Source organism: Mchenga conophoros, linkage group LG3 (assembly GCF_057382185.1).
Source record: "Mchenga conophoros isolate Kocher_MC1m ecotype Shallow Benthic linkage group LG3, M_conophoros_male_GT1.1, whole genome shotgun sequence".
Taxonomy (NCBI): Eukaryota; Metazoa; Chordata; class Actinopteri; order Cichliformes; family Cichlidae; genus Mchenga; species Mchenga conophoros.
Genome location: NC_140528.1, coordinates 70,840,701 through 70,858,792, shown reverse-complemented (window position 1 = coordinate 70,858,792; position 18,092 = coordinate 70,840,701). Strand labels below are relative to the sequence as shown.

The window sequence follows — 18,092 nt, the reverse complement described above, 5'->3', positions numbered from 1 at the left end:
CCCCTTCTTGCTTACCTAGCTATCAAGCTGGAGAACTGATGTCGTGCAGAATGCCAAACAGACTGAAGCTGTTTCCAGGTAATGAACAAGAGATGCAGAGCCAGGTATTACACAATCGCATAATGTCCCCATTTCAGTCTTTTTGATGGGGGATATGGACGAAGGCCAAAATAATTAGACCCATGCCGACTGTATGCCCAGGTATAAACTCATTGTACACACAGTGGAGTGTAAAGCTCTTATTTTTTTTTCCTTGGTTTTGTTTGTTTCTCAGTTCCTGTGGCTTTTTCGAAAGGGAAGCATGTTTGTTCAGAGATAAACCAAGGTTGCTGTGCTGTTCCTCCCCCTTATCTCTGATTCATAAGCCAGATGGGTCCTCTTCTTCCTCTACATTCTCCTTCTGCTTGTTTTTTTTTTTTTTTTTGCCTTGCAATTTGAGTTCTCCGCCTCCTTTTCTTTCTCCCATGTCCAATTTTGAATTTAGCCTTCCATCTTCCATAAAATTCTCCTCCTTTGCTTCCCTCTCCCATTTGATTTTTAACAGTTTCTCTAATCTCTCTTCAGAGCATCAAAAAAATCAAAAAACTATTGATTTGGTGCGTTTTAGAGCGATTCATGGACGCAGAGCCTTCTAAAGCAGCGGGCCCCAACCCCCGGGCCGGTCCGTGAGTCATTTGGTACCCGGCCACGAGAGTGAGACTCGGGTGTGAAATGTATGGTTTTCAGGGTTTTTATCGGTTTTTAGCGTTATTTTGTTATCGTTTTTTACGTTAACTCGGTTTTCCTGGGTCTTTTCACGTGTGTTATGAATAAATCTTATTTTTTTTCGGTACCGGTACTGGTTTTATTTTGTTGTATTCATCCGCGACACCTTAAAGGCCGGTCCGTGAAAATATTGTCGGGCACAAACCGGTCCGTGGCGCAAAAAAGGTTGGGGACCGCTGCTCTAAAGTAATCTGACATATAATACAAGTGAGAAAGAATGAGTGTAATATGTATAGAGGTACATACTATGTTTGCCCAAAGCTCACACATCAAGCTGTTTGTACACAAGGGCAGATAACCAGTGTAGCTGGGGTGGGTGGCGTTGGTAAACTGCATTTCAGTCCAGGGGTCTCAATTGCACTTTATCAAGGATCACTCTACTAATTAGCAGTGTTAGCTCTTTAAATAAGCAGGGCTAAAGCAGCTTGGGGTCGTTTTGTGTGTGTGTGTGTGTGTGTGTGTGTGTGTGTGCATCACTCTGCACAAGGTGGAGTGTATTCATAGCAATGTGTCGCACCCTCGCTTAATTGGTTGTTTGAATGTACCCATTTATCCACAGAAGGGTATCTAATTAGGGTCCTTTGACATTAGAAACAGCTTTCCCCAGCTTTGGCAGGGGTGTAGATTTCAGCCAGGCTTCCCATAGCTAGGCTTAATTGACTATTATGATAAGAGTTGGGGGGAATGTGCTCCACGGTGGAGTGGATAGATACCACATGCAGAACGCTCTCTAGCTTTGTTGGGGTTTTTTAATGGATGAGTTTTTTCTGGGGCGGGTCAGCCGGAGTCTGCCTGTCTGTCTGTGGTCAGCCTTTCCACTCAGGATGCTCCACGGCACGCGGGCAAAGCAAAGTGCTTTTATATCCTTTCAGACAGTAAATAAAATAAAAGCCACTGCACCTGTTTTGCATGAGCCTGCATCAACAAACATTGCCTTTAGGATATCTCTGCATTATTAAAGCTACACAGTGTTTGGGAAAGGTCTTCTGCATCTTAAACTCAAAGCTGCTCGAAGCCATGTTTCTATATTAACGATGGATCGCCTGACTCAGTACAATGCACAGAGTGTCAGTGGTGCTGACAAACCCGCGGACGATTATTACCGAGTAGTTCCATGGGGCATTTTCAGCTCATCGCTTTGCTTTTATGGTCTGCAGCTTTAACGTGTCGCTCTGATGAATCTCATTTTTAGCAGCAGGAGGCCGTTGCCTTCAGTGAAAATAAAGGCCTCCGATCACCCCAGCTGTCCAGCAGAAACAGCAGCAAATCAGCAAGCAGCTTCTATTAGCAGGGTCGAAAGGAGAGTGGCTATTGCAGCTACATTCATCAGCTGGCCAGAAACACGTCTCTTAATATATCTGTTTGCTAGCACCTCCCCGAACCAACCAGTATGTTATTGGTACGGGGAGGTACCAATAACATATTTATGAGGTGATAAATCTGAGTCGGTCTTGTTTTTGGTGCCACCAAGTGGTCCAGAAAACACTATTTTGACCCAAATAACAAACCAATAGTTTTTAAAAAATGCTTCAATTCAACTGTTTGTTTTTTTTTGTTTTTTTCACAGAGGATACAGAACACGACAGACACCTTGCTGAATTTAACCGGACGGAATATGACGGACTTCCTGGTCAAGACTTTTGAGAAGTCTGGTAAAACAAGGTAACGTTTATAACTGTGTTTGCTGTTGTGAATGGCGGTGTGTCTATCTTTAGAAGATCAGCAACGGTAACATGAGCAAAAGGTCCTGCACGTCGTGCTGTCGTTCCCATCCTCGTCGTTATGCAGTTATCGTGTTCGAGCAAATCCTGCCTGGCCGCTCTGTGATGCACTTCCCTTAACCTGTCATCTCAGTGCGTGAAACCATAAAGAGCAAACTGTCAGTGAGAGGAATGATTAATTGTAAGCGTTAGGCTGGTGTGTTTGCTCAGCCCTGTTTCATCACGATTCCAGAGCGTGTTGGACATGTACACGTACTCGTGGCTGCGTGCAGCGGGGCTAGGGGAGGGTCTGTGGTGATGGACGTGGGTTACTGACCTGGTAGCCTGTCTGCCCCTGGGTGGGTCCGGGATGGGCGTGAGGGTCTGGGGGCGCTCCATCTCTGGGCCGGGGCCCTGGCTGGGCCTCGGGGCCTTGGGTCCTGGTTTGTGTGTTGCCGGGGTTGTGGGCGGGTGGGTGCATGGGAGCCCATCCCTGGCGCAGGGTGCCGCCGGCGTGTCGAGTCGCCTGTGGGGCTCTTCAACCGGTGGGGGAGATTGTTACACCTTGCAGGAGCTTTCTTCCCCTCAGGAACTCTCTGCAGGAGGGGGAGATACAGGAGAGGTGGAGGAAGATCTCAGCCTGGGCGTCTATTGTCTCATGTAGTCTGGAAGACGAGTGGATGGTGGGGTGGGTGCAGTTTTCTCTGTGGTGGGGTTGGGTGGACTGTCCCGGGCTCTGTGGGGCCGGGGGGCGCTGCTGCGCTGGGCCCCGGTCTGGATGGGCCTGGGCCCCCCTTTCCCTGGCGGGTCGCGGAGTGTGGGAGTGCCTACTGGGGTCAGCGGGGGAGCTGGCCCCAGGGAGGGGTCACCTGCCCCTCCCTTCCTTCCCTCCCCATCTCCAGCTGCCTCCCTCCTCCTGCTCCACCACAACCACCCACACATGCAGGGCCTTGGAGTAGGGGTATGTCACCAGGGTGCAGAGGAGGCTACCCCCCCCTCTGTCCCCTTCTGGCTGCCTCTGCCTCAATTTTATCCCACAAATTAGACATTCACATTACTCACACCCTCATTACACATACATATAGGATCTTGGGGGTGGGCACGATACACGGAGTCCAAGTTACCATCAGGGTGTACGCCTCACCCCTGGCGTCGTTGCCCACCTCTCAATTTTAAATACACGTAGACATTGAGGGCTAGCAGGAAGGACTATGCGCTTACCTGCTGCTCTCTGGCAGGTAGCTCTATGCCCTCCTGGGTTTTAATTACACCTTAGAACACACATGCATCAACACTACAATGAGCGGGTGGAGGGAGGTTTGGAGTCTTCTCTCACCCCCATTCTCTGCGGCCTACTGGAGCGGGGGGGCTAGGAGGAGTGGGCCATCCGACTGCGGTCTGGGGCCTCCCTGCTGCTGCGGAGTCGGGGTGGTCTGCCTCTCCCCACCGCAGGGAAAAGGGTAACACCACCTGGGTCTGGGTGCAGTTCCCCCCTCCAGGGGCAAGGGTACCTAGACCCGGTTAGTAGAGTACGCTTGGGGAGTGTGATCGTGTATACAGCGTCCCTTTATGTCTATCTCCACGTCGGTTGAGTGTGAAGTACATATGAGAGCATGAGGGTGGGAATGGATGTTTGTGTCTGTGTGTGCCTGTATGTCTGTGTCTATATGTCAGGTTGGGTATCAGACGCCACCTCTCTGGGGACATCTCGGGCCCTCCAAGGTTTGGAGGCCTATCTCCACCCACCACCACTTCCCCTGCCGGTGGCGGACTCCCTCAGGTATCGGTGCGTTGGTGGTTCTTTGTATCTGGGGGTGGGTGTCCGGGTACACACCGGCTCACTCCTTGGCGGCCGCTTATTGGGGCTCGCTCGGGCCACTTTGGAGGTGGGGTGCCCCCGGCCTCTCGGCCTGGGGCTCGGTCACTCAGGCACAGCTGGCTGCCGGCGGAGCTCACGGGCGCGTCACTGCAACTCCCCCTGGCTTCTGCTCCGCGGCTGCTGAATGAGCCCTCATCTGGGACTCTCCTTAGCTCTTACTGGGACAGTGGCGCGGCTGCCCCTCTGTGGGTCTTCCTTGGTCTCTTGTGTTCTGGGTGCCTCTGGATGTCTGGAGTTTTGATCTCCTCCATACCTGCTTGATACCATAGAGGACAGGGCTGTGGCTCCCCACACTCTCTAGCAGATCGTTACATGGAGAAACCTTTGGAATGCAAGCATGCTGATCCACACAGGTATGCACACAGGTGTACACATGGGTATTCACAGATGCGGACTACAGCTTTCTTGGCTGCTGCCTCAAAGCACACTGTGCGCTGTCTATCTTGCGTGCTGCACAATATCGTTTATTATTTAGTAACTATTGATATCTATGACTAGCTAGTTTATTGTGATGGTGCTTTTTTTTTTTTATTATTATTATTATGTTGCTCTTTGTTGTTTGCTGTCTCCCCTGCTTTTTTTTGTTTTTCTTTCTCTCCATACAGGTGACCCAGGAGTTTTTTTTTTTTTTTTTTTTTTTTTTTCTCTCTTCCCCCCCTTCTCACCGTCTCTTCTCCCCTTTGGTTTTCTTTCTTCCTCTCCCCCTCTTTCTTTCATTCTTTCCCCCTGTCCTATTAAAAAAAAAAAAAAAAAAAAAAAGGATGACAAAGGATGAACTGAAGCTCCGCCATCACGTGATGTCACATGCTACTGTTTCTGATGTCACTTCCAAAAAAAAAAAAGAAGAAAAAAAAAAAAAAAGAAGTATTTCCTCTGTGCAGTGTGTGCTCGTGCTGTATATGTATAGCACAGGGGTCGGCAACCTGCGGCTCCGGAGCCGCATGCGGCTCTTTAGTCTTTATTTTGCGGCTCCAGGTGGTTTGGGAGAATAAATTAGAAGTAATTAGCTGAAGTGTCTTTTATTTGTGTTTAGTTCTTTTTTTAACTTGTAGTTCTAAATTGGAAGATTATTGTGATTTTGAAATATAAAAATAAAATTATATCTTATTATTTTTTCATCGTGCGTGAAGATGAAAGTGTCTTCGTACCACGGCAGACCCGCTGCTTTTCAGCATCTCTTTATCGACCACTTTTCATACACGGTTGCTGTACGCAGACAGCCGGCTGTAGCTTTTCTGCTCACAGCCCGACAACACAACAGCATAGACGGCACAGACGTTAAGGCGGCGAGGCGTGATTGCGGGTGCCGCTCAGGTGCGTCCGCCTCCCCTGCAGCGGCGCTGCAGACCACGCCCCGCCACACACATTAACCAGGTAAAATACATATTTAGGCAGAATTTTGCAAATGTATATTTTTCATTTTTCAGCAGCATAGTGCTTTTTTTCCAATTACTTTTTAAAAGTCAGGTCAAGGCTCCAAAAGCCCAAAGGCGATATAAGGGTGGCGGCTCACAACAGTTTTTGTTTGCTGGATCATTTTAGTTCAGCTGGGTGTCTTTCCTTTTGTTATATTTCTTTAAGAGTTCAAAATGTGTTAATTACATAAATAAAATGTAATTTTCTCTGTAGCACTTCATGGATTTCATAAGCAACACACCTTAGTTGCTCTGTGGATTCTTTTAAAAAGCAGTTAAAAACGTTTCTGTTCAAACAAGCTTTTTGTTGATCTACATATTTTATATTCTTTACATTATTTACATTTGATCTGTTAAACTGTGTATAATTTCTATTGATTGTATCGTTTATTTTAATATTTGTGTACAGCGCTTTGTGATGTCTGTCTGTGAAAAGCGCTTAATAAATAAACTTTACTTACTTACTTTAGTTGTTCACACAAAGCATAAAGGTAAAAAAACAATATATACAGTGTTATCTTCATTTTAGATTTTAAAAAGTATTTGCGGCTCCCAGTGTTTTCTTTTGCGTGGAAACCGGGTCCAAGTGGCTCTTTGGGTGTTAAAGGTTGCTGACCCCTGGTCTAGCATATGCAGCGCGAGCGCAAGAATGCACATCCACGTGTGTGTGTGCCCAGGGGTGTAAACGTGAGGGGTGTATTGAAATTGTCAACTTGCTGTGAGCCTGGAAAAAGCGATAAATTGAAGCATCATTTTCATCTGCAATTTTGGAAAGCTGATAAAAAAGCTCTTCCTTCAGGGCAGAGAAAAAATTGATGGACAGAGTCCAGATGGAGCTTCTAAGGCAGGGGTGTGAAACACAAGGCCTGGGGGCCAGAATCTAGCCGGCAAAGATTCCAATCCGGCCCACTGGACAGCTTTGGGAAATGTGATGTAGGGCATGAATTTGGAACTTTTTATAGACTTTTTACTGTGTTTTCATAGGGTTTTCCTGCTGGTAAAGAGCTCCCTTAGGGCCATTCATATACACCAAACTAATTGAGTAAGCAATTATAATAAATAAATTATAGTTACAATTTACGATTTACTGTTGAAATCTGCTTTTTTCCCAAATGGTCCCACAGTTGAAAAGCTTAGATTTCTTAGAATTTAAGTCCAAAGAGTCACACTGACAAATGTCTTTCCTTTGCTACAGCAGCATTTCTTTATCACGTTGACAAACTCTTAAAATTGCACTTCTTTATTGTTTCTACTTCTTTAGATATTTAGATAAATGCGAGTTAAACTTCTTTACACTGACAGGGCGTTTACACTCATCCAGCCAACGATGTAAAATGAGTTTGACATCCCTGATCTAAGCGGTCGATTTGCCTTTAATTTGTTGGAGATAGTGGCTCATTTCCAGATTCCACATTGGAATTGATACCAATATTTATCATATAAACTTCGGTGAACTTGAAAAAAATAGTTGTGAACGCAGCTTGGAGTGCTTTAATATGGCCTGTAACATGCTAATGAGCAAGCAGCATTGGCGTGACTCTGAGGGGGAGCCACAGCCGCAGGTCCCATCATCACAATGTTATATCACAAGCTGACCTCGAAAAGGTTTCACTTAAAAGTAATTTCACGTAGTCATTTTCCGGGGCGCCTCTGTAGCCTTAATAGTAAGGATGCAAACCGAGCAACCGAATCGTCCCCGATTTCACTGTCGGCTGAGTGGACCCTCCAGCCTTACTCCCCCACCCTCACTTCCTGTCTATCACCACCGCTGCGCTCAGATGAAGGCGTCTATACCAAACTAATACAAATGTTATAAGCAGCGATGCGATTGTCTGTTTTATTGGATCGTATTAAGCCCGTATGTCTAATGAATGTTTCTTAGGCAATAACTTGTGACACGAGCAGAGTAATAATAGTGTTTCACATTTCTCCTATGCCCCTGATATAATGAGGACCTAAAAAAAAAGCGAGACAGAAATAGTGTTGTGAAAGCTCAGGGTGAAAAAACCGCATGTAGTAATTACAGTGTGTGTGTGATCATGCTGTTGGGGGGGGATGTGCTGAGGCTTCCCTATATGTGTGTGAGTTAATTCATGTGTGATTACCATGATAACTGCACATGAGGTCTTAGCTGATTTGTTGATTTATTTGCACAGGCATGAAAGTAGATGCCTTTAAAGAGAGAGAGAGTGTGTGTGCGTGCGTGCATTTCTGATTACTTTCCTGACACTGCAGGTACGGAGGGATCTCCGTCGGAGCAATCAACTCTCAAGTTCGTGTGACGGAGGCAGCAATCACGGATACATTCAGAGATCTAAAAGGCCTATTCAGTTCAGCTCAGGTATGTGATAAATATTGGCATTCACAAAGTCACTGGATTATTTGAATTTCTTTTATGGTGTAGAAAAGTAGTACAATGTAGTGCAAGGCCAGAAGTTGTACTGTTGGAAAATATCCCATGGGCATCTACAAAGACACACAAAACCTTGAAATTCGTTTTTTTTTTTTTTCCATCTTTCTGTTCCTGCACCACATACTGTACATAAAAATGATGGCAACAAGAAAAGACCAGCCTCAGATCAGCAGTGTGATGATACCTGAAATGTCTTTGAAAAAGAGGAAATTTGTTGCACTATTTGTTTATCCTTTGTAAGAGCATTACAGGCATGGCTCAAGGTCACGTGAGTCTCGTCTGCAACTTTGCTCTAGAGTCAGTTATCCACCCAAATATTACAGGCATTGCCATGAAATCTTCCAGGCAGACCCCCCCCATGCTGACTCCTGTTAACATTCTGTATTTTGAAACCAAGTGTCTGCAGCATCGGACGCTTTACCACAGACATTGTACCTAGAAGCCTTTGAAAATCCTCATATAATAATATAACATAACATTATAATATAATATAAGCACATTCTAACTGTACTATCACACTTTATTTAGTAGTACATTAATGAGGCGCAACAAGCTGTGGCCTACTTTGTATCAATTTAGACAAACTTGTAAAAAGCACCATAAAAACACTAGTCTACTACACCTCACACAGAAATTGACTTTATTCAAGCTCCACAGCAGCGTCAACACAGACATAGCACCACACATCCCAAACAGCAAAGTGATTTTAATTCCCAATAAAGCTTGCAATATATGACTAAATGAAATACCCAGTAACTAACAAGTGCAAACGTGGATAAATTTGTTATTATTGTGCATTAAAACTGTGTGACCTGTTGCATGCTGACTTGGGTTCACAGTGCAGTTTTCTTGTTATAAGCAATAACTGACCCTCTTATAAAGTACAGCTGTGTTAACAAAAGACCCTTTAAATATGTTTCCTTCAAGCGCACCATTTAAATTTCTAATAAAATATATAATCATATAATTGGATCTCACATTGTTCTAGGTAGTGCACTACTACTGATTAGGCCTTAATTTAAATGTAAGGTAGCTAATTAGGATATGAGCGTGTTTATTTACCGTCTAATAAAGAACATTTTCATCCTAGTTGTGTTTCACTTGATTCAAAACAAGTTTTATTACATTCAACATAAACCGATTGCCGCTGAAGTCACGACAGATTCTTCTAAATTTCTACTTTTTAATCTACTGTCATAATCAGGATATTTAACATGTCCAGCAGGTTGATTTATAACTAAAACGCTTCAAAGCTACTCCCAACACTGCTTCCAGGTTCTCCTTGAACCTTTATCAGTGTAAAAAGTGCCACAGCCGTCTTTGTATAAACATTGCTTCGGTGCTCATTCATCTATAGAAATGACAAATAAATAAACCGCAAGCCATCATCAGCGTCGTGTTACGACCCAGCGCTAAATGTTTGTAGCAGTTTTGTGAGTGAAGAGGCTGCTCTCCCTCCTGTCAAGGCTGCGGCTCGCCGCTTTTATTTTGACTGCGCCGCTCCTAATTGGAGCGTTGAGTTCTTTATTCAGACAGCTTTGTATCTTGGATACCGGTGATGTCACTCGCGGTGGACTTTTGGACTCCGCTGATTTCTCGAACAATTGAGAGAGAGAGGACCGAATTCAAAAGGAAGGAGGAGGTTTAATTCCTTCAGATCCATTTTGTTGAGTGTCCATGGCAACAAGCTGCTATTGTCTGAGCGCCGCTGTGAATAAATCGAAAAATCTTGTGCACAAGATCGCACAATCCGGCAAATCCGCTCCCCATACCGCATTACTTAACCTTCTTATTAATGAAGTTCATTCAGTTTCAGGGTTTTCTTTTCTGTATTCTTTAACTTCTTCCATTCAGTCTGCTCAGTGCCTGCATCAGGATTCAAACTCTTAGGAATGTGTAGTGTTTTCTTAAAATTCATGCCCACTCACTTGTCACCTCCCCGTGCCTCTCCCTCTGTCTCGCTCCCTCAGAGTCTGTCGTTAACATTTTAAATTTTGGACGTTCAAACTACACCGTCGCTTTGCCCCCGGGGGTCTCCGGTCTCATCCCTCACCGAGGCTCTCTCCTCTTCTCTCCCCAGAACCTCGACGCTAATGTGACTTTAATTTGTGCAGCAGCGATGATGTAACTCTAATGGCCGGGCATTAGCCGTCCCAGCTCTGCATTCCTTGTTATTAAAGTGCTACACTGTCCTTGGGAAATGTCTGCTTCTCTTCTGCTGCCCCTGCTGCTGCTCTGCAGGCGTTGCGACGTGAGACTCTTAACTGGAAGTAACGTGTTTTTGCACTCGCAGCCACCTGCGCCAACTGGGAAGTGGGCTTTGAAATTTCTGTTTCATTGCATTTTCTATGTCTAGCAGGTAGAAAATGGAGCTCTGAGAAGCAGGAGGCGGTGGGAATGGAAAGAACAAGAGAGGCTGTGCGGTGGGAAGTGTATAATTAAGAACCCCCACCCTCCCCCCGCCTCAGAGGAGCCACTGTTTCATGTAGATAGCGTTAATGATACGCAGCTCCCCGAAATGCTTGCGTAACCCATTTTTATTATTTAAATTATTCACAGGAACAAGCCCCTTAATTTAATAAACTGTAAACTTCTCCCCGGCAGATTCCTGGAACACACACATATTAACACACTTGCCACACAGGCCGTTTGACCGCTGAACTACGCGGGCCGATTTTGGAAAAAGTCGCCGCACACTCGAGTGGCTTTATTGCCGCGTCGTGAGCCACTGCACCGATGGGGTCCTCTGGCCAAACCAGCCTTGTCATTGTCCTTGAGCGGGGGAGAGTTTGTCAAGGATTAGACGCGGCCAGCCGCTGGCAGGCACACTTCTCATCCCGTCCTCAGCAACGGCTAATCCTCAGGACGGCTTCCTATTTGGAGCCACTTGGCACAACTCAAACCCGAGCGAAGGGAAAACAGGAAACACGGGCAGAGGTCGCCCGTGCTGCTGCTTTAGGACGAAAGCAGAAGACTTGTTCTCCGCCTCGAGTACGAATAAGTAATGAGCTGGAACAGAGGGGGATGTTATTTAGCGCTCTCCTCTTATTTCAGGGTGCATTGCTGAAATGATGTGTAAACAATGTGTTTAGGCGCAGATGTTTCCAGATGTTTCTAAAGCCAGCCACAAGGTGCTAAACAATTGGATGAGTTTTGAACAGAGAGGAAAAAAAAAGAAAGAGGCACAGTATGATCTCCTCGGCCCGTTGTCCTCAGGTAACCGTCTGAGCCGAGCGGCTGGAGAGATCTCTTTTCTCTCTTCCCCCCCCCCCCTTCCCACTCCCACTCTCTCTGTTTCGCTGCAGACAGCCACTCACACCTGAGCACCTTCCTGCATTCTCGGGATGTCTTTCTTGATTTTTCTCCTCTTATTTTTCCCCGCCGCCCCGCCCCTCGCTCTCCAGTTGTCACCTGCACTTTGCCTCCGTAAACCTCTCCTCCTCACTCCGTGCCACGTTCGCTGCCCCTCCTCTTCCACAGCCCCTCTGATGAAGGCAGAAGTCCAACAGGAGGTCCATTTGCATTTATATCACACATGTAATGTGCTCAGTAGTCTTATGGCCGGGGCCGAACAGCATGGTATCAACACGACACTTTGGGAATGGCACGCCTGTCATCTCGAGTCCTCATCCCAAGGCTCATTTCACATGAAACATGAGTGCAGCAGAGGAGATTTTAATGCAACCTGTCCGGGCTACCATCGCTCTCCCTCCCTCCCATTTTCATCACCTCACCACAAAGCCCGGCTGACACTCTGAAAATCATCCCTGTGCTTGTGTTTTATTTGCGACTAAACCCTCTCCCACCCCCTTAAAGCCGATTGGTTCATTTGGTATGTAGGCTGCTTGCGTGAACTGTGAATCTTTGTGTCATGCCCACCCCCTGCCATCTTTTACAATTATTTTACATAATTTAATAAAGCAGTAATGTCGAAAAGAGGGGGGGGAAAAAAGTAACAAGAATAACAAGGGGACACCCCCAACCTTAACCCCACCCCCTCCACCGCCACCCCTCAAGTCGGAGGAAAATAAATGGTTCAGCACACCCCCAAAAGGCTCCCTGGAAATCCTGATTCTCATGTCTCTCTCTCCCTTCTCCCTCATGTTTTTGCATTTCAAAGAGCAGCGGTGGTCTTCCGAGTGTGTCCAATTAAGTCTCCCAACTCATTTCTTATTTCTTGTTTTCCTCTTCATTAGGATAACGTGACTGATCAGCTCTACCAAAGCGCTGAGACGCTGCTCAAGAACCTGGGAACCAGGGACAACGTCAAGGTATTGTTGTGAATGTACATTACACCGAACACGGGATGAACGTTTAGCGACCGCAGAGGTGAAATCAGCCTCGTGCGGTGCAAAAACAGGCTACAGAGGCAGCGAATACCCAAACACAAGGCCACCAACTCATCTATCTCACTCAAGCCAAATGCTTGATATAGAATTGTGATGCTTTAACTGCATAATGAGCCTCATTGTGGGTTAAGACCTGTATAACTGAATTTAAATCAAAAGCAGACAGTGCTATAAATAATTTAGCAGCTACATCCTGGTGATTTAGTCTCTAACTAAACTAAAGAAAAAAATGTGATCACTTGTTGCTATTCTGAAGCCTTTCTGTTCTGCTGTGCTAAACATAAAAAAACCCACAAAAAAACCTGCTAACCCAAACTTGAGCTTTCCAAGCGGCGATAAATGAATTTGTGTTTCCATTTTCCATCTGGTAATGAATTAAAAAGGAGTCTTGAAGTAAGTAATGCTGAAATACTGCCGAAGCTGTCCTATAAAAGTGTCTCACACTTATATTTCTCATTCTGAGGGAAGAAAATTTGCTTCTCCCCCAGAAGCACTTTGATGCTTAAAGTAGTTTCAGAAGTGGAAATGTGGCTTGCCATCATATCTTACATATTTTTCGCTCTATCACCCTCATGTATTTAGCAGACAGGCTTAGCTTACGATCTGTTATCTTGCATACATCAAATGGTATTTTAGCTGTAGACCTTTCAGAAACTGCTGGATGGGAGGAAAAAAACAAAAAACAAAAAAAACAAAACAGAAAATAATATCTATTTTTGTCGATCTCCTCTTGTGAGATACAAGAAGAAAGGAGAACACAGCAGCAAGCAGACAGAAAGAAACGTGTGTGTGTGTGTGTGTGTGTGTGTGTGCGCGCGCGCACACTTTCAGATTTCTCCACGTCCTCCTCTGTGATGCGGTGCTATGTTGGGCTGACACTCAAACACCATCCACTCTTAATTAGCGCTGCACTATCAGCAGGGAGCTCTCCCTCTCACTCCAACTCTCTTTCATCCATTCTTTTTCTTCTACAAGCAGCCTCAAACTCAGGGAATCACTTACAGTAGAAACAGAAGGCACGCTCAGAAATACAGGACAGGAAATAGCGTTGGGAATGTGCATCAGTAGCAATAATGTACCGTACATCTCACTGTGCACGCGTGCTGCACAAAGATCTGAAGGACCAACACTGTCTCATCAATGTGCTTATTAGACTACTGAGTTCAGATGCCAGAGTCGTACACAAGGTGCCCTGTGATGCACTGACAGGCCGGTGAGAGGTAACCACTTTATTCTAGAGACTTACAGTACTGTGCAAAAGTCTTGAGCCACCCCATAATTCTTTCTTATAGTTCTCTTAAAACAATAGTCCTCCCAACTTTTTGAAGGTTTTTTCTTTTTAGACATTGGCTGCTTTTTCACTCACTGTAAGTCCAGTCTTATCTGACCATTATTGGTTTAAGCCACTTAACACTGACCTATGAATCATTCAAGCATCAAAAATGCACCTAACTGAAGGAAGGAATCAGTGTTGTGACTTTACTGTTTTACTAGAAGCCTGTAAAACAAACAAACATATTCTTTCAATTTCTTTAGTCCAATATATGAAAGAAATTGCAAAAAAACAAACAACTTTTACAAGATCTGCGCTGAAAGTCAGTGATACAGAGATAAAACAGTGAGTGTCTACAGCCATCTGTAAAACACGGTGGAGGCTCTGTCATGATTTGGGATGCATTTTAATCAGTGATGTTGGGGATCTAGTCAAAATCGATGGAAATATGAAAGTACCATCAGATTTGATCCGCAATGCAACACCATCTGGAAATGACCATCTGTCGTTGATTGGAAATGGCTTGACAATAGCATGATCCCACACACACACAGTGCTAATGCCGTAAAAGCAGACCTGCCAACATCCAAAGAAGAGCTTTGGATGTGCTTCAAGAAGCCCGGAGATCTATTCCTGAAGATTACTTCAAGAAATGACAAGAAAGCTGCCTCAGAGAGTTCAGACTGTGTCAAAGAATAAAGGCAGTCATGCCAGATATTGACTTTCAATGTGTGTTTTCACATTTCAATAAATTTCCTGCTAAATGTTCCAATTTTCTATGAAAATATAAAGAAATGATGGGTGGCTAAAAACACTTGCACAGCACTATACTCGCTGCATTAGGAGGCTGTAGCAGAGCTCATGATAGTCAGCCCAGAGATTATGACTCACATCCCTTTGGGACCTTTTTGTTTTGCTCTTTTTATTGACTGAAAGAATAAAAAGCCGTTTTTTGTCTTTTTACTCACGCTTCTAGAGTTTCACACAAGGAACTCTGCACGTTACCGTGCACTAATGCCACAACCTGCTGCGCCAGGCTCCACATCTGAAGTGCACCTCGTGCATAAAGCGAGCCACATCAGCAGCTTGGATAAGAAGCATTAATTGACGCCCCGCTAATGAGATCCGGATAGTAGTAAATCCGTAAATGACACAGACAACTCTTTACAGTGGTGATATTTGCCCTTTCTTCTGTTACGCTAAAGTGTTCACACTGTGTTTGCTTTCTGGTACTTTTGTTGGTGTCACGTTGATGCTAAAACACACCCAGCAGACAGATTCTGCCCTGATCTTTTATTCACTACCTCACTGGGTAGTTAATTTCTCCCTTTTCCAAAGAAAGCCACCTCAGAATTAAGAGGGCACATCCTTCATCACTGACCTGTTCCACAGTTTTAAAAAAAGTAAAGATTAGAATTGAATCTTCACTTCTCCACGTCATCTCTCGGTTATCTCTCCCCCTTTTATTTTTCCTATTATTTGTCCACGAGTCTTACCTGATGTAGTTGCTAGGAGACATGGGAAGCAAATGCAAACCCCTCTACATGCTGTTCTCTGTACCAATTGTCTGTTCTACTGCAGGTGTGGTTCTACAACCAGCTGCGGCACGCCGTGGCGTCCTTCTTTAGCGTGGCCAACAACGGCATCCTGAGAGGAAATCTGCCAGCGGGACAGGACCCGCGCCAGTACGGCATCTCCGTCACCAATCACCCCCTCAACCTCAGCAAAGAGCAGCTCGCCAGTGCGGCCATGTGAGTCATCGGGCAAAAAAACAGGGGTTAAAGCTTTCTTCTTAACCTCTATTAGGTTTTTGTTTGGGTCCATATTAGGAACAGGGCTTCTCAAATACTGAATAGTACATCATTTGGTTAGTATAACTGTCCAGAAAGGTAGTGTAGTGTTAGTACCTCACAAGAAGAGTAAAAATGTTCTGCATTTGAACTTGCTGAACTTTGTAGAGTTTGCATGTTCAAGTCCAAAAAAATAAAATCAACAACTCACGCACATGGAGTAAAACTGTGACTCCACATTACCTTTAGATGTGGATGTGAGCCTGAGCCTTGGTTTGACTTCAAGCACAAGCTACTAACGGTATACTGGGAGAAAAGCCCCTAGCCTGCAGTTTTCTCCCAGCCTTTTGACGCGCGCAGCTACGACGATGCATTTTCTCGTGTTTGAAAGAGCCGCTTTTTAATTTTCTGACACTGCATTATGAGATGCAGAAGAAAGAGACTGATGGTGACCGGGGAACCGCGACAGATAAGGCAAAGAGAGAGAGGGAGAGAGGAATGAAGTGAGGGGGAAGAAAAACAGCATAGACTGAGGGAAAGCAGATGAGTGGGAGACAATAAAGTAGACAGCAGAGAACAGACAGACAGATAAATGAGGGATCGCTTCGAGTGTGCGTAGATTTGGAGGCCCATGGGAGTTCCTCACGAGGGTGTACCATTCCCTCCCCGCATGCTTTATCTTAGGGCGGATTTCTATGAGAGCTGGAGATTAATGACGTGCTAAATCATAATATATTGGCTCATACCATTCGGATATAATTGCTTTCTGTGTACGGCTCTGTGTTGTGTTCACAGCTAGTGTCTTTGAGCTGGATTGTATCCCGTAACGTCATCAATTTCCCGTTTGCGGTCCTCAGTGTGAGCGGCACATCTACTGTAAAGTAGTTAGATTACGTCCCTCTGCAGCACATCATCATACAGTGCCACGACCACAGCTCAGTAACTGCATTTCCATTCCACTTTTCCCCCCGCTGCTCCAGCTCTCTCCCTCGGTCAGGTGTTTATGTGGTGATCAGGTGCTGACGACAGGCCTGAGTTAGAGAGGGGAAGACAGCGCCGGGGTTAGGGATAATTACGATATCCTGTAGGTTCAGGATGAGCCTCTTCTGCTCTCTCTAGCAGCCCGTGCAGAGCGTGAAGACTGCAATTTATGAACTGAGATTTTCAGATTGCCTCGGACACTCCTTCACCGCTGAATAAGAGCGGACATTGTAGGAGGGGAAAGGGCCATGGCTTCTAGAGCACCTGACTCAGCACAATTTGAAGCTCCACTTATCGAAATGTATATTTTATGACGAAAGTTTTTTTTATATTTACAAACTGTAAACAGATCTTATAAAGTGGCAGCATGTAGCATCGGTAAGCTAGCAGACAGAGAGTTGTGCACATCAAAATCGAACTGAAGCGAGTAAATATTGTACTTATGTTCATTTGGTAGCCAAAAGCACACCTCTTTTTTTAACTCAGAGCGGTTTTTAAGGGGGGTTTAGACTTTACAGTTACAGTACTGTGCAAAACTCTTGAGCCACCCCTCTTACACATGCAATACAGCACATTTCTCCCTGTTTTCCTTCCTTACGCACAACTTCTTCACAGCTTTCCTTCCAATAAGCCCATTTCTGTTGAACAGTAGATGAATCAGCTGATGTCTCTTAGGTCCTGTGTCTGGTCTTTGCTGTATATTTTTTTCACTGTTTCTTAAGGACATTGCTTTTAGATACTGCACATCTGCTGTAAGTAGTTTTTAGATTTTCCACTTCCTCTTTTTGTCCTCCACTTGTCCTATTTCCACACTTTTTAGGAATAGCCTAGTTGGTGCAAAAATACAATTTTGGGCCGGTCAAGTGTGTTATCTTTGTAATTTTTCATAATCTCAGCTACAGAAATGTGAACAAATGTTGAACAACAAATGTTTTCTGCCCTGAAAATGGTCAAGTACAAGGACTGAATATGAGTGAAAAAGAAGCCAATGGCAATGTCCAAAGAAAAACTCGGAGAAAGACCAGTTAATTGCAGCGAGCCAAAAAAGCCACAGTCACCAAAGGCCAAAAAAAGTATCCCGCCCATCCTGTCAAAATATTCTGAAATGCACCAACCTCGGCCTTAAATGAATCCCTGTCACTGACACTTCCACAATGTTATGGTGAGACCGCAGCTAAACCTGCAATTTCGATAATAATTCATCCCCATTGACTTGCTCCCTTGCTAGCTTTTGGACACCAGTATTTCACTGCACCGTCTAATTTGAAGTGACACTCCCCTCTAGTGTACTTCACAGCCTATTTCAATGCAAGCGATGTCATGAGCCACAAAATTGTGAAGGGCTGCGCAGGTGGAAAGAAAGTCGACGCTTACACCCACAGAAATTACCACTTCATTCCCACAAGGTCTCCGTGCTTTATCTCGCATCGGCACAGAAATGGAGCCTCCCGAAATGTCAGCGTTGGCACCGTTTCATTATTGAGAGATATGCATTGCTTCTTAATTGCTGGGGAACATCAATTTGGC

General features: G+C 45.0%; 1 protein-coding gene across 3 annotated transcripts in view; it reads left to right on the top strand.

Annotated features, from left to right (window-relative positions):
* The window catches only part of LOC146580350 (phospholipid-transporting ATPase ABCA1), a 189,483-nt gene that overhangs the window by 113,730 nt on the left and 57,661 nt on the right, over nucleotides 1–18,092 (top strand). For all 3 annotated transcript variants that reach the window (XM_085267020.1, XM_085267021.1, XM_085267019.1), the window contains 4 exons: nucleotides 2,333–2,427; nucleotides 7,995–8,100; nucleotides 12,369–12,443; nucleotides 15,376–15,545. In XM_085267020.1, the coding sequence (XP_085123146.1) occupies nucleotides 2,333–2,427; nucleotides 7,995–8,100; nucleotides 12,369–12,443; nucleotides 15,376–15,545 (446 nt within the window). The remainder of the gene's footprint in view (nucleotides 1–2,332; nucleotides 2,428–7,994; nucleotides 8,101–12,368; nucleotides 12,444–15,375; nucleotides 15,546–18,092) is intronic.